Source organism: Heterodontus francisci, chromosome 2 (genome assembly GCF_036365525.1).
Source record: "Heterodontus francisci isolate sHetFra1 chromosome 2, sHetFra1.hap1, whole genome shotgun sequence".
In the NCBI taxonomy this organism is placed as follows: domain Eukaryota; kingdom Metazoa; phylum Chordata; class Chondrichthyes; order Heterodontiformes; family Heterodontidae; genus Heterodontus; species Heterodontus francisci.
In genome coordinates, this window is record NC_090372.1 from 127,686,231 (window position 1) to 127,709,722 (window position 23,492).

Here is a 23,492-nt window from a genome sequence, read left to right on the forward strand (position 1 = left end):
GGGATGAGAGACTTCAGTTACAAGGATAGATTGGAGAAGCTGGGGTTATCATCCTGAGAGAAGGTTGAGATGAGATTTGATGGAGGTGTGCAAAATCATGCAGGGTCTGGACAGAGCAGAAAGGCAGAAACTGTTCCTATTGGTGGAAGGATTGAGAAACAGAGGACACCGATTTAAGATGCTTGGCAAAAGAACCAGAAACGTGAGAAAAAAACTTTCTTACGCAACGAGTAGTGAGGATCTGGAATGCACTACCCGAGTGTGGGGTGGAGGCACACTCAATTGTGGCTTTCAAAAGGGAATTGGATAATTACCTGTACAGAAAAGATTTGCAAGGCTATGGGGAAAAGGCAAGGGTGTGGGACTAGCTGGGTTACTCTTGCAGAGAGCAGCACAGACAGGATGGGTCGAATGGCCTCCTTCTGTGTTGCAACCATTCTATGATTCCACAAACAGTACCCTAACTGAGGTTTTAGGGTTTCATAGAAGTTCATAATTACTTCTTGGCTTTTATATTCTGTACCTTCGATGAGACCTAGAATTGTATTAAATTTTTTTCAAAAAATTTTGTTTCATCAACCTGGCTTGGTTGAGTGGGTGGAAAAGTGGCAAATGGAATTCAATCCAGAGAAATGAGGGAATATATTTGGAGAGGGCAAACAACGCAAGGGGATATACAATAAACAAGAGGATACTGAGAGGGGTAGAAGGGAGAGACATTGGAGTGCATGTCCACAGATCCCTGACGTGGCAGGACAGGCAGATACAGTGAAGAAGCCATATGGAATGCTTTCCTTTATTGGCCGAGGCATAGAATACAAAAGCAGGGATGTAATGCTGGAACTGTATGAAGTGGTTAGGCCGCAGCTGAAGCATTGCGTACAGTCTGGTCACCACATTACAGAAAGGACATAATTGCTCTGGAGAGAGTACAGAGGAGATTTACAAGAATGTTGCCAGGACTTGAAAGTTGCAGCTATGAAGAAAGATTGGATTGGCTAGGGTTGTTTTCCTTAAAACAGAGGAGGCTGAGGGGTGACTTAATTAAGGTGTACAAAATTATGAGGGGCCTAGATCGAGTAGACAGGAAGAACCTGTTTCCCCTAGCACAGAGGTCAATTACCAGGGGGCACAGATTTAAGGTGATTGGTAGAAGGATTAGAGGGGACATGAGGGAAAACTTTTTCACCCGGAGGGTGGTGGGTGCCTGGAATCCGCTACCCAGATCGGTGGTGGAGGCAGAAACCCTCAACTCATTTCAAAAGGTACCTGGGCATGCACCTGAAGGGCTGTAACTTTCAAGGCTACGGACCAGGTGCTGGAAGGTGGGATTAGATTGGGCGGCTCGTTTTTCAGCCGGCGCAGATAAGATAGGCTGAATGGCCTCTGTCTGTGCCGTAACTTAGTTTAGTTTTTTTTAGTTTTGAGATACAGCACTGAAACAGGCCCTTCGGCCCACCGAGTCTGTGCCGACCATCAACCACCCATTTATACTAATCCTACACTAATTCCATGTTCCTACCACATTCCCACCTGTCCCTATATTTCCCTACCACCTACCTACACTAGGGGCAATTTATAATGGCCAATTTACCTATCAACATGCAAGTCTTTGGCGTGTGGGAGGAAACCCACGCAGACACAGGGAGAACTTGCAAACTCCACACAGACAGCACCCAGAATTGAACCCGGGTCGCTGGAGCTGTGAGGCTGCGGTGCTAACCACTGCGCTGCCCGACTTTTTTATGGTTCTAGGTACTTTAACGTTGTGTGAACCTATAACTGCAAATCTCTCTGCTCTTCCATAGCACTGAGACATACTTCCTTTCAGAGTATAATTAATGCTGTTATTTTAATTATGGGAAAAAGGCAATTGAGTGGAACTAGCAGAGTTGCTCTTAGACAGTTGGCACAGACACAACGGGCTGAATTGCCTCCTTTTGTGCTGTAACTATTCTGTGATTCTAATTACCAAAATGTATTCCATCTGCCACTTTTCAGTCCAATCTCTATTGTTACACCTCTATACTTTCCTTTGGTCTGCAAAAGAATTAACTATACCTATCTTGGTATAATGCAATTTTTACCACTCTCTTTAGGTCTATACCAAAGTCATTGATATGCACTGAACAGAATTGGTCCCAAGTATCCTATGGGACACGACTGAAGAAATGCCCTTAATTCTTATTCTCTTTTCTCCTGTTTAACAAATTTGGCATCCAATTACCATCCTGTTCCTACCTCCATATCCCTTAATCTACTCGAGTAAATTCCCAAGTAGCAATTGTCAAAAGTTTTCCCAAAGTCCATGTTAACTACAATCAAAACAGAGAGGAAAATTGAGGACGTAGAAAAACTCAAAATAAATATGCGAATATATTTTTAGTTTTATTGCTTACTTTGCCCATTCAGGATGATTAGCAACGGTCTCATTAATCAGACTGCTGGTGACTTTAATCATGTGGACACTTTCCTCATGAACCTGCAGAAATACAGTGCTTATCAGAACCAAACAAGAGCAAGCAGAAAGAAAACTATTTTTTCTCAAGTCTTTGAAACATGAAATAATTTCATTTCGGAATCTTTCAATTTTTTTCTTGATTTTATGTACCAAAGTGCCCAAACTCTATTTTTTTAAAATCATTTTGGATGAAGACATTAACACCCCGACGAAAGAGATGACTGACACACACACAAACAGGGTGGACACTTCTCAAACATAACCTCTACTATTGCAAGGGTTCACAGATGCTCTGCTCCCAGAAAACCATTTATGCTTTGCTTTGGCTGGAAATCAGTAGCTGTAGTCAGGTAATCAGTCAGGACCCTCCACATAATTCTGCTCCCTACCCATGACTGCATTTTTTAAGACCCTTCCCCAAGTATTTCCACATCTTACATCAGTGAAGCATTGAACATTCAACAACAACAACTTGCATTTAACATATAAAACACCCTGAGGCGCTGCAAAGGAGCCAGACAAAATTTGAGACACAAAAACCTCAAAAGTAAAGGCAGTCAACTGTGGATAACAAAGAAAGTTAAGGATTGTATCATATTAAGAGAAAAGGCCTATAAAGTTGCCAGAATTGGTAGTAAACTGAGGATTGGGAGGATTTTAGAATACAGCAAAGGAGGACGAAGAAACTGATTAAGAAAGGGAGAAATGAATATGAATGTAAGCTAGAAAAAAAATATAAAAATGGACTGTAAAAGTTTCTATAGGTACATAAAAAGGAAACGTCTGGCTAAGACAAATGTGGATCCATTACAGGCAGAGTCAGGAGAATTTATAATGGGGAATAGAGAAATGGCAGAGAAGCTAAATAATTACTTTGCGTCTGTCTTCACTGAGGAAGATACAAGAAATCTCCCAGATTTACAGATCCAAGGGATTAGGGGGAATGAGGAATTGAAGGAAATTAGTAAGAAGGTAGTATTGGGGAAATTAATGGGGCTGAAGGTTGATAAGTCCCCAGGACCTGATATTCTACATCCCATAGTGTAGAAAGAGGTAGCAACGGAGATAGTGGATGCATTGGTGATCATCTTCCAAAATTCTATAGATTCTGGAATGGTTCCTGTAGATTGGAAGGTCGCAAATGTCACCCTACTATTTAAGAAGGGAGGGAGAGAGAAAACAGGGAATTACAGACCTGTTAGCCTTACATCAGTCGTTGGGAAAATGCTAGAATCTATTCTAAAGGATGTAATAAATGGACACTTGGATAATAATGATCTGATTGGGCATAGTTAACATGGATTGATGAATGGGAAGTCATGTTTGACAAACATGTTGGAAGTTTTTTGAGGATGTTACTAACAATTGATAAAGGGGAGTCAGTGGACATGGTATGCTTAGATTTTCAGAAGTTTTTGATGAAGCCCCCACAGGAGGCTGGTGAGCAAAATTAAAGCACATGGGATAGGAGGTAAAATGCTGGCATGGATTAAGGATTGGTTAACAGGCAGAAATCAGAGAGTAGGAATCAACAGGACATTCTCGCGTCAGCAGGCTGTGACTAGTGGGGTACCGCAGGGATCAGTGCTTGGGCCCCAGCTGTTCACAATATATATCAATGATTTGGATGTGGGGACCAAATGTAGTATTTCCAAGTTCACGGATGACACAAAACTAGGTGGGAATGTGTGTTGTGAGGAAGATACAAAGCAGTTTCAAGGAGATCTGGAGAGACTTGGTGAGTGGGCAAGAAAGCGGCAGATGGAATATAATGTGGAAAAATGTGAGGTTATCCACTTTGGTAGAAGGAACAGATGTGCAGTGAATTACTTAAATGGTAAGAGATGGGAACGTATAGATGTACAAAGGGAGCTGGGCGTCCTCGTCAATAAGTCACTGAAAGCCAACATGCAGGTGCAGCAAGCAATTAAGGAGGCCAATGGTATGTTAGACTTTATCACAAGAGAATTTGAGTATAGGAGTAGTGAAGTCTTGCTTCAATTGAATAGAACCTTGCTGAGACCGCACCTGTGTGCAGTTTTGGTCCCCTGACCTTAGGAAGGATATTATTGCCACAGAGGGAGTGCAACAAAGGTTCACCAGACTTGTTCCTGGGATGGCGGGATTGTCCTATGAAGAGAGACTGGGGAAACTGGGCCTGTAATCTCTGGCGTTTCAAAGAATGAAAGGTGACCTCATTGAAACCTACAAAATACCGGATAGACAGGGTAGATGCAGCTAAGATGTTTCCCCTGGTTGGGGAGTCTAGAACCAGGGGACACAATTTCAAAATAGGGAAGAAGCCACTTAGGACAGAGATGAGAAGAAATTTCTTTACTCAGAGGGTTGTGAATCTTTGGAATTCTTTACCTCAAATCTGTGGAAGCTGCGTCATTGAGTATGTTTAAAGCAGAGATTGACAGATTTCTAAATACAAATGACATTCGGCGATATGAGGATAGTGTGGGAAAAGGGCATTGAAGTGGAAGATCAGCCACGATCATACTGAATGGTGGGGCAGGCTCGATGGGCTGAATGGTTTACTCCTGCTCCTATGTTTCTATGACACTGAGCCAACAGAAGCAAACATTAGGATAGGTGGCCAAAAGTTGATCAAAGAGGCATGTTTGCTTTAAGGAGCGTCTTAAAGGAGGAGAGAGGTGCAAAGTGGTTTCGGAAGGGAATTCCAGGGTTTAGAGCCTTAACGATTGCCAATGGAGAGGTGAAGGAAATCGGGGATGTACAAAAGAGGCGAGAATTGAAGGAATGCAGAGTTCTCAAAGGGTTGTAGGCAGTTACAGGGATTGGGAGAGCCTTGAAGGGGTCTGAATACAAGAAAGAGTTTTAAAATAGAGATGTTGATGGACTGGGAGCCAATCTAAGTCAGCGAGAACGGAGTGATGGGTGAACTGTACTTGGTGAGATTCAGGATACAGGCAGCAGAGTTTTGGATAAACTCTAGTTTACGAAGATTGGAAGATGGGTGGCCAGCCAGAAGAACACTGGAATAATCGAGGCTGGAGGTAACAAAAGCTTACATTAAGGGTTTCGGCAGCTGATGAGTTAAAGCAAGCTCCCTCCTGCTCTGTCTACCATACCACCCATTTTTAAACAAATATTTTTAGATTTATGTTAGCCAGTTGTCTCAAGTATAGATAGGGTTGTAATTCATTTTCTCACAGGAAAGCACATCAGTAAATTCAGACTGGGAAGAAATTCAGTAGATGCGGAGAAAAAACACCTTTTTTCTGAAAGCCTCTGGCATCAACAGATTTACAATGGAAAATGCATTTTTGTCTTCCAACATTTTAAACTGAAGTCTGCACAGTCATCTGTGTGGGGCTGTACATAACTTCATACTGTCAGGAATTTTGTATTTGTTGACTTACTGATACATTATTTCTACTGTTGCATAATAATAAATATTTTCTGCAATAATGGAAGGCTTTCCTTTGGGTACCTGACAGTCTTTCACAAATTAGGACAATCAGTTCCTGAAAACATCAGTTCCCCTAGAAAAGTTTGAAAATCATTTGAGAATATAGGACTGAACATTTCAATGTTTGTGATCTTTATAGAGTCACATTCTATTGCTAATTCTAACCCACCCTAGTAATCTGCTCTGATTTCCAGGTCAGAGTATGTAAGCTGCACATAACAGCAGAATTAACGAAGGATACATAATTGTTACAGGGGTTGAAGGTGCTAAAGTATTAATTACACCCACTAGGCAGGGTATCAAACATCTGCCCAGGTTGACACCTCAAATTCTTCCATTTGACATCTAACCATCTCATTTTAATAAGCAGTGCCAGATTTTATGGCCATACAAAGTTATGAGCGGCATGGACAGAGTGGATAGTCAGAAGCTTTTTCCCAGGGTTGAAGAGTCAGTTACTAGGGGACATAGGTTTAAGGTGCGAGGGGCAAAGTTTAGAGGGGATGTGCGAGGCAAGTTTTTTTTTTTACACAGAGGGTGGTGAGTGCCTGGACCTTGCTGCCAGGGGAGGTGGTGGAAGCAGATACGATAGCGACGTTTAAGAGACATCTTGACAAATATATGAATAGGAAGGGAATAGAGGGATATGGGCCCCGGAAGTGCAGAAGGTGTTAGTTTTGGCAGGCATCAAGATCAGCGCAGGCTTGGAGGGCCGAATGGCCTGTTCCTGTGCCGTACTGTTCTTTGTTCATACTAACTGGCTAACTGAACATTATAAAACAAGTAGAATAATAAAAGCATGGAGAACAGAACAAAACAATTTCTTTTTAAAAACTTAAACATTTCACTCTAAACAGATTCTCATTTATTCATGTTCGACCATGCAAATGAAATTACATAATACAGGAAGTTTAAATACAATAGATTATAACAACTTGGATTTTCAATTACAAGAACAAGATAGGTATCAGAATTCAACTTAAAGTTCTGGATGCAAGCTACTCTTCTGAATATTTACATGTCTAGTCATATATTGGTGAAGATACATGATTTTCAGCAGTACAAATAGTGTTTAGTTCCAAAAAAAAAACTTAATCTTAAGGTAATATGGAAGAGCTTACATATACTTAAATACATTAAAACAAGAAATATATTCAACATACCCTCTATCCAGAGAATATGCAGATTGCTCTATTCTTTTAAAAACTACATCAAACTGTACCTTTGCAGTAAGGAGTAGAGCCAGCAGTAACGTTCCCATAACCAATAAAAAGATGATAAAAATGCTGATCAATTTATCCAATGATTTCTCCAGACAAAAAATAATCTGCAGAATAAAACAAAACAGATTTCATGGATGGTAAATTTATTACTTCAAAGACAGAATTTAAATAGATATGCTTTACAAAAACATGCAGAAACTTGTGCTATATATTTATTAATTATTTACATACACAAGAACGCCTATTATAAATATTTAAATCAAAACCCATTATAATCAGCTTTTTCTTCCTGGCACTGACAGAGGTATTCTATAATCAGATTAAGAACAGATCCTTGATTACTCCTGATGAGGACTGCTTTGTTGGTCCTTTGACATTTGTTGCAATGAAGTTTGACTGTAATTATAATCTTGTGATGAAATATGATTGGCAAAAACAAAACCAAAAAACTGTTCAGTGGCCATCACAATACATTTCTCTCTATATGGTGCATAAATGTAATTCAAGTCACACTAGATATTAATACAGATAAATTACATATTCTTTGTGCATTCAATTTCACCTTCTAAACTCCCAGAGAAGATGTAATGAAGGTTAGGTATAATTCTCAACTCTCAGCAGGCCATTCCAACAACCTGTTTCAAATTGTCTATTTCTTACAAACACCAAATTTTAGGAATGCTTCAAGGTTGGACACAAGAAATGTTAAGTCATAATTTAGGTGTTTCACTATCCACAATTAGAGTATCAGTACATTAGTTTTGACAAAGATTCAACATCTGAAACGACAACCCCTGCTTTCTCCAACTTATTTACTGACTGTGCGTACCCAGAATTTTGTTATTGTTCTTTATTTGTACAGTCCCCACCATTTATAGCAAGCACTCGGTGTCAATGCAATTTGCCTGCTATGCATGGTGGCCGATGCAACCAAGATAAAGCCTCTAATGATGAGTAGTGCGCAGATTAAATCTATCCCCACAGATGGAAACTTTATCCTCCCTTTCACGTTGCTCTTGCAACTTTTAAAAATGGGTGTGTGCCCACACAGTCGCAGAGAATTAATAGGATTAAGTTTAGACCATGGTTGTCCAACCTTTTCGGGCGGAGGGCCGTATTACAATTTTTGCTCGGCCCAGAGGGCAGGTGAGTGAATTTTGAAAGATAAAGGCATTAAAAATTTATCTGAATAAAAACAACAAATGTGCATTTTTGTGAAGCTTTAAATGAGAAGACTAATTTATTGCCTTACTTTCTCGTCACTATATTGAAAACTGATTTAGTGACACACCTGGCATTATTTTTGCTTGCATAAGTAGTCAATCTCTGCCCGCACACTTGATGTAGCAATGCAGAGTATTCTGGACAGATACCCATCTTTCAGGAGAGACCTTTATCTCTCTCCTCCCTTTCCCCGCGCTCTGTGTGCATGTGTGCCTCCTTCTCTCTTTCCCCCACCCTCCCCTCTAGGACTAGGGGACACAGATTGAAAGTTTTGTGCAAGAGAAGCAGGGGGCATACGAGGAAGCACTTTCTTGCACAGTGGGTGGTAATGACCTGGAACGCGCTGCCTAGAAGGGTGGCAGAGGTGGAGACGATCAGTGACTTCAAGAGGAAGTTGGATGGCCACCTGAGAGAAATTGAGTTGCAGGGCTACAGGGATCGAGCCAGAGTGGGACTGACTGCATAGCGGTGGAGAGCCGGCAAGGACTCGATGGACAGAACGGCCTCCTTCTGTGCCATAAGTAAATGACTCTGACTCTCTCTCTCTCTCCTGTTCCCTCTCTGTGCATCTGTCTCCCTCTCACCGCCGCCCCCCCTACCCATATCTCTCCTCCCCTCTCTCGCTCTCCACCCCCGTGTCCCCAGTGTTCCCCTGTCTAGCCGCCCCGCCCCACTCTTTCACAGTTGCAGAGAATGGAACCTTCAGCAGATGGTTGGTCAGGTGCTAACTTGACTGTCTTAAAATCCACTTAAAGGGTGCAAAATTAGCTGCTTCACATTCAATATCAAATCTGCCAGAACCACTCTGGTTAGTCTAAATCACACTTGTCCAACATAGGGCACGCGGGCCAGGATCCAACCCACCAATCGTTTCCATCCAGACCATGGGTGTAAACAGTTCCCAGGGCCGTTCCTCATCCCCACCGTGACTGGAGATGGGAAATTTCCTATTGTCTTCTTCTTACAGAGCGGCCTTTTTAAAAACGATTGCACTATCAATCTTGCACTTGACAGCTGCTGACATTGGGAACAGCTGTTTCCCAACAGACTTGGGGGAGGGAATGGGGGGGGGGGGGGGGCGGGGTGAGGCAGAGAGCAAGCAGCGAGCGAGGGGGAGGGAAAGGGGGAGCAGGGTGAGGCAGAGAGCAAGCGGTGAGCGAGGGGGCAGAGAGGGCGAGCGAGGAGGCTGAGAGGGCGAGCGAGGGTGAGAGAGAGAGGGGTGAGAGGAGGGAGACAGAGAGAGGGGCGAGAGGGAGACAGAGAGGGGAGAAAGAGAGATGGGGGTGGGGGTAGTGGGGAAGAGAGAGATCAAGGTCTCTCCTGAAACATGGACAGCTATCCATAATACTTTGCATCGCTACATTAAGTGTGCGGGCAGAGATGGACGACTTACGCAAGCCAAAATGCCAGATATGTCACTAAATTCGTTTGAAATATAATGACGAGAAAGTAAGTCAATAAATTAGTCTTCTCATTTAAAGCTTATTCACAAAAATGCACATTTGTTGTTGTTTTTATTCGTAATATAAACTTTAATGCCTTCATCTTTTGAAATTTGCTCACCGGCCCCCCAGACTGAGCAAAAATCAGAATGCGGCCGTCTGCCTGAAAAGTTTGGACAATCCCGATATATCCTGAACACAAAGGTGATATTAACTAATTAAATTTAACTGTTGACTGTTACACACTCAATTGCATGCATACGCAGACAGTATTCAGTAAGAAAACCCGACTTGGGTTAGCCCAAGAATGATAGCAGTAAAATTCTGTAATTTTAAAGCTATTTTTAAACTTCCAAATAAAGTTATGGTATTGGATAGTCATATGGCAGTTTAAAAGCACTATGTTAATGCACTACCAAAAGCAGCTTCAATTACTGGTTGAGGATGAAACCATGCAAACATTCAAGATTGGATTCAATAGAGGAAGAAGAAAAAGGGGCTGAAAGGATATGGCAACAAAGCAGGTAAATGTGATTAGAGCTTCACGTTTATACAAAGAACAAAGAAAATTACAGCACAGGAACAGGCCCTTCGGCCCTCCAAGCCTGCGCCGATCCAAATCCTCTATCTAAACCTGTCGCCTATTTTCTAAGGGTCTGTATCTCTTTACTTCCTGCCCATTCATGTATCTGTCTAGATACATCTTAAAAGACGCTATCGTGCCCGCGTCTACCACCTCCGCTGGCAATGCGTTCCATGCACCCACCACCCTCTGCGTAAAGAACTTTCCACGGATATCCCCCCTAAACTTTTCCCCTTTCACTTTGAACTCGTGTCCCCTTGTAATTGAATCCCCCACTCTGGGAAAAAGCTTCTTGCTATCCACCCTGTCTATACCTCTCATGATTTTGTACACCTCAATCAGGTCCCCCCTCAACCTCCGTCTTTCTAATGAAAATAATCCTAATCTACTCAACCTCTCTTCTTAGCTAGCGCCCTCCATACCAGGCAACATCCTGGTGAACCTCCTCTGCACCCTCTCCAAAGCATCCACATCCTTTTGGTAATGTGGCGACCGGAACTGCACGCAGTATTCCAAATGTGGCAGAACCAAAGTCTTATACAACTGTAACATGACCTGCCAACTCTTGTACTCAATACCCCGTCCGATGAAGGAAAGCATGCCGTATGCCTTCTTGACCACTCTATTGACCTGCGTTGCCAACTTCAGGGAACAATGGACCTGAACACCCAAATCTCTCTGTACATCAATTTTCCCCAGGACTTTTCCATTTATTGTATAGTTCACTCTTGAATTGGATCTTCCAAAATGCATCACCTCGCATTTGCCCTGATTGAACTCCATCTGCCATTTCTCTGCCCAACTCTCCAGTCTATCTATATTCTGCTGTATTCTCTGACAGTCCCCTTCAGTATCTGCTACTCCACCAATCTTAGTGTCGTCTGCAAACTTGATAATCAGACCACTTATACTTTCCTCCAAATCATTTATGTATATCACAAACAACAGTGGTGCCAGCACGGATCCCTGTGGAACACCACTGGTCACACGTCTCCATTTTGAGAAACTCCCTTCCACTGCTACTCTCTGTCTCCTGTTGCCCAGCCAGTTCTTTATCCATCTAGCTAGTACACCTTGGACCCCATGCGCCTTCACTTTCTCCATCAGCCTACCATGGGGAACCTTATCAAACGCCTTACTGAAGTCCATGTATATGACATCTACAGCCCTTCCCTCATCAATCAACTTTGTCACTTCCTCAAAGAATTCTATTAAGTTGGGAAGACATGACCTTCCCTGCACAAAACCATGTTGCCTATCACTGATAAGCCCATTTTCTTCCAGATGGGAATAGATCCTATCCCTCAGTATCTTCTCCAGCAGCTTCCCTACCACTGATGTCAGGCTCACCGGTCTATAATTACCTGGATTTTCCCTGCTACCCTTCTTAAGCAAGGGGACAACATTAGCAATTCTCCAGTCCTCCGGGACCTCACCTGTGTTTAAGGATGTTGCAAAGATATCTGTTAAGGCCCCAACTATTTCCTCTCTCGCTTCCCACAGTAACCTGGGATAGATCCCATCCGGACCTGGGGACTTGTCCAGCTTAATGCCTTTTAGAATACCCAACACTTCCTCCCTCCTTATGCCGACTTGACCTCGAGTAATCAAACATCTGTCCCTAACCTCAACATCCGTCATGTCCCTCTCCTCGGTGAATACCGATGCAAAGTACTCGTTTAGAATCTCACCCATTTTCTCTGACTCCACGCATAACTTTCCTCCTTTGTCCTTGAGTGGGCCAATCCTTTCTCTAGTTACCCTCTTGCTCCTTATATATGAATAAAAGGCTTTGGGATTTTCCTTAACCCTGTTTGCTAAAAATATTTCATGACCCCTTTTAGCCCTCTTAATTCCTCGTTTCAGATTGCGCCTACAATCCCGATATTCTTTCAAAGCTTCGTCTTTCTTCAGCCGCCTAGACCTTATGTGTGCTTCCTTTTTCCTCTTAGCTTGTCTCACAATTTCACCTGTCATCCATGGTTCCCTAATCTTGCCATTTCTACCCCTCATTTTCACAGGAACATGTCTCTCCTGCACGCTAATCAACCTCTCTTTAAAAGCCTCCCACATATCAAAAGTGGATTTACCTTCAAACAGCTGCTCCCAATCTACATTCCCCAGCTCCTGCCGAATTTTGGTATAGTTGGCCTTCCCCCAATTTAGCACTCTTCCTTTAGGACCACTCTCGTCTTTGTCCATGAGTATTCTAAAACTTACGGAATTGTGATCACTATTCCCAAAGTAGTCCCCTACTGAAACGTCAACCACCTGGCCCGGCTGGGTCAGGTAAACATGTGGAAGGTAAACATTGATAAGAAACTGGCTAGGCCAGAGGGCCTGATTGTGCTGTAACTTCTATGTATTTCTGGAGGCAATACTCTTTCCTGAACCACCTAAAGAGGTGGTTGTCACCTCTACCCCTGATAACACTATTTTTTTAGTTTTAGTTTAGTTTTTAGAGATACAGCACTGAAACAGGCCCTTTGGCCCACCGGGTCTGTGCCGACCATCAACCACCCATTTATACTAATCCTACACTAATTCCATATTCCTACCACATCCCCACCTGTCCCTATATTTTCCCTACCACCGACCCACACTAGGGACAATTTATAATGGCCAATTAACATATCAACCTGCAAGTCTTTGGCATATGGACTATAGACCTGACATCAGAAGGCTCTGGTTGCCAACAAAGTAAAAGCACACTTTTGGCCTATGCCAGGAATTGCAACGAGAACACACTGGCCTTCCCATCCTCAAGTTGCAGTTGTCATTTAAGTTTGCTGAGAGTGGCATTTTACAGCATTACCACCTCTGGAAGACAGTACTGCAATATCAGGATTGGGTTGCAAAGGGTGTACATTCATAGGTATTTGTCTATTGTGCTGGTGTCAAGAAATCTGCTCTCGAATACAAACAGATCTAATTCTTTGGTACGAGCAACCTCATAACCATTTCTGCAAGCAGTTCTGTATTATAAATGCATCAGCCTCTAGGTAATGCAATTGTTTGCCCTATTCTACCTTCATGTGCTTCTACATTTGCAGAAATTCCTCTGGGCAGGAACCTGCTACCAATTATTGTTAGTACTGCGAAATTCCTCTCTCCTTCATGCAACAGACAACTATAGCCAAGAAAGAGGTAATTAGTCTCATTCTGTCTGTGCCAGCTCTTTGCCAGAGGATTCCGAAACTAATCCCACTGCCATGCTCTCGGTCCCCATCTCTGCATCATCTTCTCTTTCAAATATTTATGCAATTTTCTTTGAGAAGCAGCGATGGTCAATGCCTCAACTATGTTGCAAAGAACTCCATGCCACACCTCTGTATAAGGAAATTTCTCCTAACCTCTGCTCCTCACTGATGATTGTAAACTTTTGAAAAAGTCTTTTTCACAATCAAAATCTTCAAAGTGTTTAAAATCTCTATTATATCTCCTCTTAGGCTTCTGTAGAAATAGCCCCCATCTCTCAACTTTCTCCTTTCACCCTGATGAATCTACACTGCACACAATCTCTTGTTTTAATGTCTCTACAATAATGAGCTGTTTAAGGCTGGACATAGTGCTCCGCCTGCAGCCTAAACTTCATCCTGTACAAACTTAGCACTTTGCTTTTGTACTGTTTATAAAACCCAAAATACTACCCATTTTGTGGCTCTGACCTGCACACTCACTTTCAAGAATTAAGTATTTGAACTTCCAAGTGTCTTTCTTCCTCTACACTCTTCAGCAAATTTCCACTTATTTTATCGTTCCACTCAGGTTTCCTCCCAAACTGTTGACATCTTACACGTGTTGACATTAAATTACACGTCATTTGGCTGCCCATTCTATTAGCTAATCTGTACTTTCTCAAAATTTTTTACACTCCTCCTTAGTACTTATCAAATCCCCTAATTTTTGTGCCATCAACAACTTTCAATATGCTCAACACAAGTCCCAAGCACTGCCACTTGCAGATCTCTTCCAACCCTTCTTTCCAACAACTTTTATTTCCATAGCAAATCTAACATAATTAAACATCCCTAAGTACTTCACAGGGTAAAGAACAAAATACGACACCAAGCCACGTAAGGGGATATTAGATCAAATGGCCAAAAGCATGGTCAAAGAAAGAGGTTTTAAGAAGCACTTGAAAGGGGGCAAGTGAGGGAGAGAGGCAGAGGTGTTTAGGGAAGGAATTCCAGAGCTTAGGGTCCAGGCAGTTGAAGGCACGGCCACCAATTGTGAAGCAATTAAAATCAGGGATGCTCAAGGGGTCAGAATTAGAGAGCGCCAATATATCAGAGGATGCTGGAGGAGATTACAGAGATAGGGAGGGGTGAGGCCATGGAGAGATTTGAAAACAAAGGTGAGATTTTTAAATCAAGGCAGTGGTTAACTAGGAGCCAATGTAGGTGAGTAAGCAAAGGGGTAATGGATGAACGGAACTTGGTGCGAGCTCGGTCACGGGCAATTGTGTTTTGGGGGATGACCTCAAATTTACAGAGGGGTAAAACGTGGGAGGCCATCCATGAGTGCATTGAAATAGTCAAGTCTGGAGGTAACAAGGGCATGGATGAGGGTTTCAGCAGCTGACGAGCTGAGGCAGGGGTGGAGTCAGCAGTGTTACAAAGGTAGAAACAGACAGTTTTAGTGATGGGTGGAGATCTGTGGTTAGAAGCTGATCTCAGGGTCAAATATGACATCGAGGTTGCGAGCAGCCTGGTTCAGCCTCAGACAGTTGCGAGGGAAAGGGATGGAGTTGGTGGATCGGGAGCAGAATTTGTAGCGGGAACTGAAGACAATGGCGTCAGTCTTCCCAATATTTTGTTGTAGGAAATTTCTGTTCATCCAGTACTGAATGTTAGACAAGCAGTCTGAATTGAGAGATAGTGGAAGGCTTGAAAGGTGGGGGAAAGGGTGGAGGTGAGGTAGAGCTTGGTGTATTCAACATACATGTGGAAACTGATGCTGTGTTTTCTGATGGTGTTGCCAAGGGGGCTGCTAGCACAAGAGGGCATAGCCTCAAGATTAGAGGGAGCAGATTTAGGGCTGAATTAAGAAGGAACTTCTTCACCCAGAGGGTTGTTAATCTATGGAATTCCTTGCCCAGTGAAGTAGTTGACGCTTCTTCAGTAAACATCTTTAAAGCTAAGGTAGATATCTTTTTGAACAATAAAGGAATTAAGGGATACGGTGGGAGCGCGGGTAAGTGGATCTGAGTCCACGAAAAGATCAGCCATGATCTTATTGAATGGCGGAGCAGGCTTGAGGGGCCGGACGGCCTACTCCTGCTCCTAGTTCTTATGATCTTATGTAGATTAGAAAAGGGAGGGGGCCTTGGGACCACCAGAGATAACCGTGCAAGAGTGGGAAGAGAAGCCATTGCAAGAGATTCTCTGGCTACAATTAGGAACCAGGTGACAGCAGTCCCACCCAGCTGGATAACGGTGGAAGCATTGGAGGAGGATGGTGTGGCCAACCATGTTAAAAGCTGCAGACAGGTCAAGGAGAAGGAAGGAAGGATATTTTATCTGCGTCACATAGGGTGTAATTTGTGACTTTGGTAAGAGCCATTTTGGTACTGTGGTAGGGACAGAAATCTGATTGGAGGGATTCAAATTAAGAGTTCTGGGAAACATGGGCACAGATTTAGAAGGGCAAGCTCTAGAGGAAGTGTGGCCCGATAGGCTAGGAGAATGGCGGGAAGTGCAGTTATAAGGGAATTGAGTGTGTTCTTTGCCCCCCCCCCCCCAAGGACGGACACAGAAGGAAATAGGATTGGAAAGGGGAAGGGAAGGTTTTGTGGGGGTGACGGACAAAGGGTTTGGGCTTATAAACAAGCTCGTAATCATCAGCGATTTCTGCTGCCTGTCTGGTCATTGAAACCTTCTGGTTCTCTACATGAGTTCTTACTAATGGAGGAAGTGAATTTTTAAATTCTTCCAGGAGAATTAGTTCCTTAAGGTTCTCATACACAGCCTCTACCTTTAGTGCCTGCATCCAATTATCAAAATTAATTTGCTTTAGCCTCTCAAATTCTATAGATCTATCCAGACTGTCTCCAGGGTTCCGAAATTTCTGCCAGTAAGCTTCAGGGACTAAGTCATTAGAAGCGAGAATGGCCTTTTTTGCCATCTCAATCTGCAAAAGTCTCCTCAGAAAGCATGGCATAAACTTCATGAGCTCTGCCCATCAACTTGCTTTGCATAAGCAGTGTCCAGCTTTCCTTCAGCCACTTCATTTGTTTGCCCATCTTTTCAAAAGAGATGAGACATGGCTCTACATCCCTTTCCTAAAAATTTCGGGAGGGCTTGTACAAATTTAAACAGCTCTCCAGTGGGTCCTGGGCTGGAGTCAGATCTTTCCCCATCAAATTTTCACTGGAGTCAAGATCACCCCTTCGCTTTAGTTCCATCTTTTAAAATTTGAATTCCCCTTCTTCTCTTTCACTTTCTCTTTGAAATTCAAGGTTAGGTTTTTCCAATTCTATTTCTTTTTCTTTGTTAACTTCAAGCTGTCTCACCTGCAACTGAATTTTAGCCAATTCAACTGTACTACTATGTGGTTTGCCTTATTCGTCTAATTGCAAACATTGTGCTATTACTGCAATTATATCTGCTTTCTTAGCTCCTGGTTTTAACTCTAACACCAACATTTCCACTAAATCCTTTAGCCTACCCTTGGTCAAGTTTTTCAAATCACTTGGGGATATATCCTCCTTTCCCAGAAGGGCCATAGCAACTGACACAGATATTCCGGTAGTGTAAACTTTAATCCACAAGAAACCTTTTTTTTTAAAAAACTTTTTGTCTTTTCAATTATTATTACCCCACTTACAATTACATATCATTGGCATTGATTTATCCTGCACAAAGCCCCCAATTATACGTTTTGACCGAGGTGGGAAGAGTGCACTGTCTTTTTGTTCCACTTCTCCACGGGTCACAACATATATTTAAATGTTTCTCCAGTTACCAATACGGTCAATCGTAGACTCTACTCTTTATCCCAGAACAAAATACACCAACCAGGTTTCTTTAACAAACAACAAAATTATCAGTTTATTGTAAAACAAGGCTTAACCAGTAATGAAGTAAAGCATTAACACAGATTGAAATATGAAAGTTCCCTTTTACCTTAGATATACACAGACACACAGGTTAACCGAAAAAGAGATTTTCTCTTTACAGCTCTGTTACAAAAAGAAGACAAAAAGGAATACTTTGGCCAACTACTTGCTAATTCTTGAAAAGATAGATAGAAGATATGGAAAGATATCAGTTGCCCCTTTTTGGTTTGGCGTCCCAAATAAGTGTAGATGGCTGCTACTGGGATCTTTCTAACAGTTCTTTTCAGGCAACATCGAAGATCAGTTTGGCAGGCTTTCCAGGAGAAATGTGGCATCAGTGTCTCTATTTCTTACACTTTATTCTCAGGAAGTTCTCAAAGAGATGGAAGAGGCTGCTGATGGTGACTGCTCTCTTGGCTGGTTTTCTCCATCTGCCTTCAAAACAGTTCAGACCGCAACATACTGTCCAAAGCGATACCAAAACAATATCTCAACAGTCAAGCCTCCTGACCCCTATAAATCTGGACCTGTTACTTCTCTGTAAACATCTCCCCCAAGTCAAAAAGCCCCTGCTGGGTCTTTATCTGAAGACAGGTGACTTCCAGTAAATGTTTTCAAACAGGACCTCTCAGTGTCCTTTCAATGACCCCAGTGAAAACAAAGCATCCATGGAATCTTTTTCTGTTTTCCCAAATAAAACCATGTCCATAATTCAAAAATACATGAGTCCTCAAAAAACACAAATGATACAGAAGCACCGCCATAACCCTATGGGAATGAAGGTCCAGGAGGTGTGCAGTATCGGTTGCAGGGCAGAAAGTTAAAGTGAAGCTGGAAGTCACTATAAGATCCAGAAGTGGCAGAGAAATGTACTTTGGCTCAGGAGAGTGAATCTGCTGGCCAGGAACAGACTGTAAATGAAGTTGAAAAACCAGCAGAACCAGTGGTCAGTCACAGGCTCAGCAGGGAACAACAAGTGTTGGAAAGGCTCTAAAATATAAGCAAAAGATTGCAGATTAGAGACACAGCAGCTGAGTCTTACGATGTAATCTAATCTAGTCCAGTCCAGAAGCCTGGTTGTTATGTCCAGAGAAATGGAATCCAAGCAATAGCATTTAACCCTATTGTTTCCAGTCCTTTAACCAACTTTCTATTCATGCCGTTACAAAAAAAGTGTGTATGGTGTAAGAGGAAATGTGTTACAACCAGGTGAGAAAAAGGTCTAGGGTTCCCTTTCAGCCTTCACCTGGTTTTACTGTAATAGGGATTAATTTTAAACACTGTTTTTAGCTCCCCCTTGCTGAATCCTTGTTCACCGCTTTCCAATTATAAGGCAAAGAAACCAGCACGAACAGGCTTTCTTAGGTTTCAAGAAAAGTTGAAATTTATTAAACTTAAACTCTAATTCGGTTAACACCTATGGATACATGATGCGCCCACTCTAGCATGCATACGCGATACACACATGCAGAGAGGGACAAAAAAGAGAAGAAAAATAAAGTGGAAATGTATGAGGCAATCTCTGAAGAGGGTTTTTTGTTACTGTGCTTTGAGCTGGTTGTAGAGTCCTTGATTGTAGATAGATCTTGCTTTTCGTTGGGGCCCAGTATTCTTCTTAAACCTGGTTCTCTGTAGGAGACTTTTCTCTCTTGGGATTCATGTGTCTTTAGTGGGATTTGGAGTTCCATGAGAAGGAGATGGGAGCAGACAGGAGAGGCTGTGGCGAGCCAGCCAGGGAGAGGTCTTTTCCATCCAGGAGCAAACAGCTTTCGGCAGATTCTCAGTTCAGACTATATAATTCAGACAAAAACCCAGACTGCCAAACAGGTTAGTCATGCCACTAACTGGTTTGACGACATCTGTTTGTGGATTGTATTGGAAGAAGGGATAGCTCCTTTGTTCCAAGCAGTTAACATGCAAAAATGTATTTCCAGCCAGGGGTCTGACAACCCCTTGTCACAGGCCTTCTCTTCTTCCCAGCAACAATTTGAAATTTAATGTCCATGTGGCAAATTGAATGTGCCTCATTCTTGGCAGTGGGGGCCTGCATGACAAAGTGTAACAAGCCTCCTGTGAAACATCTTACTGAATACTTTCTGAAAATCTAGATATATTACATTTATTGCATTCCCTTTATCTATTCTTGGCCACTTTTTAAAAAAAGATCAAATTTATCAAGCAGGATTTGCCCTTAATCTATTTTGTTGTCCTTGATTACCCCAAATGCTCAGTACTTTAATCTTAAATTATAGATTCGACAAGACAGCCATAACATAGATTAACTGCTCTAGTTAGCCAGTTTATACTTCTTTCCCTTCTTAAACAAAGGTGTTACATTGGCTACCTTCACTCCCATGGCAGAATCTGCACATCCAAGAATTTTCAAAAATGATGGTCTTAGTCTTTGCTGTTTCTGTCTGACTTCATTCACTACCGTAAGGTGAATGCCATCAAGACCTCCATCAATTAAAATGCTGTGTAATCCTGTGTAAAATGCTGTTAAGCCTTTTAGCTCATTGTAACACAGCAAGGCATTCTGAATCAAACAAAACTGAAACTTCACGCTCATGTGATGAAAATGTATGGTTAGGCATGCAGCTCGTCAAACAAGAAAATTAGCATTTTGATTAATAGTCCACAATGCATTCATACTTTTTATTTCTCCTGCCCCTAAAACGGAGTTATTTCAGTAAACATTCACAATATGCTGCCTACATTATTACAAACGAAAAGCCGCATTTCAGATTATGTATTAAATTATCTAACTATTGCCAAATGGTTCAAATTGAATTAATTTAGATCTTTGAGTATTTTACAGTTCTATACACCAGCTCCCATCATAGATAGCTTTATGTTGAACAGAGGGCACTACTTAAGCAGAGACCCCCAGGCCATGGGTGCCATTTTTTCCTTTTGTATTTAGCATTGTGCAACTGGTATCTATTGGGCCGGTTAGATGGCCAATAGGAAAGAGGCATAGGTTTTCCACTTTCTCCAAAGGCAGTTCTAGGAACCCCAAAAAAGTATGTTCCTGAGCACAAGATGTCTTTGATAACGTGCTACTAATGGGAATGTAGGAACAGAAGGAGACCACTCAACCCTTCAAGCTTGTTCCGCCATTCAATTAGATCATGGCTGATCCATACCTCAGCTCTATTCAACCATCACTGCTCCATACCCACTATGTTACATATCATTAATGTATGAACACAATATAACATTGCTAGATTACTCATTATTCATGCAAGAATCTGATCCACAATATACCCATTACTAAAGCATATTTTCTGTAACTGCTTTCAATAATTGGTTTGTAGAAAGTATTCAGTGATAAAAGGAGGATTTTCTGGATATTTTTAAAACTCAAATCAAATTATGGATCTATCATACTGCTTCCTAACTTCATTTTCCTAACAAGAAATAGCAGTGACAAACAGATCAATTATTGCATAGTCTTCACACCTGTCCAAAGATGAATTTAACAAATTATGGGATGGGAAAATTGGGAGAAGCTTATTTACAACTGTATTTATGCAGCTGTTTTAGCTCACATGGGAGGGGGGAAAGAGAATAGAAAAAGATTATTGTCCATCTGAAAACATATTTTACTGTTGATGACATGGTCACCAGTTGTCTATGTACCTTATGCTAAATTTAAGATTGCTGTTCAGTATTTCATATTAAAGGATCCTCTTCAATTTTCAAGATTAGTTTAAGTTACTTTTGTTCATTAAGACTTTTATTGTTGAGAATTTGAAAGAGTCATGCTGTGCAGATAAAAAAAAAGCAAGAAAAAATTTCCTTCTATCCCACATCCAGATCAGGTACAACAGATAACTGTGAGGCAATGTTTGTTATTATGAATGCACAATGAAATAAGGTATTCCTCCCCTGCCCAATGGAATAGATATAAATTCATAATATTTCTTCACAAGCAACTATAACCAACACGTTTAGTTGATCCTCAAATAGCACAAGTTTCTTCATGTCCATTCACAGTCTCAGTATCACGTGAGCAAACCAAACAGACATCATTTTAGGCTGCTAGAATGCAAGGAACAAATGTGAACAACTAACAGTCCAAAAAGGTGGTGAAGTTCATGCAATTCAGCAACGAAAGCAGAAAACAAAATCAAAATTAGCATAAGCTAAAGATCAAAATCAAAATCAAACACATTTGCTTAGCAAGACAACTCATTCCCTTTTAACTTAATCACCGACTCATAGAATCATAGAATGGCTGCAGGAGGCGGCCATTCGGCCCATCATGTCCACACCGGCTCTCTGAAAAAGTAATTCCCTCAGTCCCATTCCCCTGCCTTCTCCCCATAACCCTGCACATACTTCCTTTTCATATAACTGTCTAATTCCCTTTTGAATGCTACAATTGAACCTGCCTCCACCACTTTCTCAGGCAGCGCATTCCAGACCTTAACCACTCACTGCGTGAAAAAGCTTTTCCTCAGGTCACTTTTGCTTCTCTTACCAAATACTTTAAATCTGTGCCCTCTCATTCTTGATCCTTTCACGAGTGGAACAGTTAATTAAGACGCAGGATTAGGTTCTAATACTTGGGCAGCTGATAAACTAGAACAGTATTTCAGCTACACTAGTGAGATTTGATGAATTTAAAATAAGTCTGCAGCTAACAGTTAGTGGGTTGCAATTAGTTCTGTTCATCTGCCTTTCTTGGAAGCAATAGACCCTTTAATCTAATATAAAATGATTTAAGAGAGCTGCAGAATACATCTAGAATATTGGAGACGTGACAGAAGCACAAGCAGAATGCTTTAAATGATTAAGCACAAGAATAAAATAGATACATGAACACAAGTGTGCTAGCCAGCAAAGCCTTGAAGTAATTCAGGGCCTTAAAACTGTGCCTCAAGATTAATGTTAGCATCCTCAATTTTTTTTTTTGACAGAAATGCATACATTTAAATCTGACCTCCCACAGATTAAATAAAGAATTTTTTTGAAATATACTCAGAAACCTTGCTGCAATGAAGAAAAAACAGTATAGTCCAATAAATTTTGAAAACTACACAATCCATGCTTAAATCAATGGGTGCACAAATTGAAGCAGCAAGTGCTAGATCTGAAACATCAACCTGCTAGTTACCTGCTTATTAAGCCAATGCCACAGCTTTCAGAAAAAGAAAAGAAATTGGACAGTTACTAAAGGAAAAAAATTCACGCAAGGTAATAAAGACAGTTTAGGTCAAAACTTGATCGAAATGTTACCTATTCGACCTGAACCAAAGCTACTTCAAACTTTTTTTTTTAGGGAATGATTAGAGAAAAGCAGTGCCTGAGGATTGGAAAATACCTAACATAAACTAAAATGGGACATAGGAATAACCTGGGGAAACTACAAACCAGGGCGGCACAGTGGCGCAGTGGTTAGCACCGCAGCCTCACAGCTCCAGGGACCCAGGTTCGATTCCGGGTACTGCCTGTGTGGAGTTTGCAAGTTCTCCCTGTGTCTGCGTGGGTTTTCTCCGGGTGCTCCGGTTTCCTCCCACAAGCCAAAAGACTTGCAGGTTGATAGGTAAATTGGCCGTTATAAAAATTGTCACTAGTATAGGTAGGTGGTAGGGAAATATAGGGACAGGTGGGGATGTTTGGTAGGAATATGGGATTAGTGTAGGATTAGTATAAATAGGTGGTTGATGTTCGGCACAGACTCGGTGGGCCGAAGGGCCTGTTTCAGTGCTGTATCTCTAATCTAATCATAATCAGTAAGCCTAATATCTGCTAAACATAAAATATTGGCCAAGCATCTCACAGGGCATATATGAATATATGATATATATCTAGATAGGAGCAGTGGAATTGCTACATGGCAAACCAAGGCTCATGTAGCTCTCCTTCACCATCCTAGTAGTCACATGGTATAATGGAGTTATTGACTAATCACATCTATCAATTGATCTACACAGACCCAGACAAGAGGCAAAGAAATGCCCAGTGGTGGAAAGCTTTGAGAACCATTGGTTCCTCCCAAGCACGCTACAGTCACCACGTCATAGCTATGGCATGAAGTCGTCGGCTTGGACT

General features: G+C 41.8%; 1 protein-coding gene across 1 annotated transcript in view; it reads right to left on the minus strand.

Moving 5' to 3' along the window:
• The window catches only part of tmem245 (transmembrane protein 245), a 238,093-nt gene that overhangs the window by 109,483 nt on the left and 105,118 nt on the right, over nucleotides 1-23,492 (minus strand). Inside the window, exons 6-7 of the mRNA XM_068053069.1 lie at nucleotides 7,123-7,227; nucleotides 2,400-2,482 (exon numbers count right to left, since the gene is read on the minus strand). Coding sequence (XP_067909170.1) covers nucleotides 2,400-2,482; nucleotides 7,123-7,227 — 188 coding nt within the window. The remainder of the gene's footprint in view (nucleotides 1-2,399; nucleotides 2,483-7,122; nucleotides 7,228-23,492) is intronic.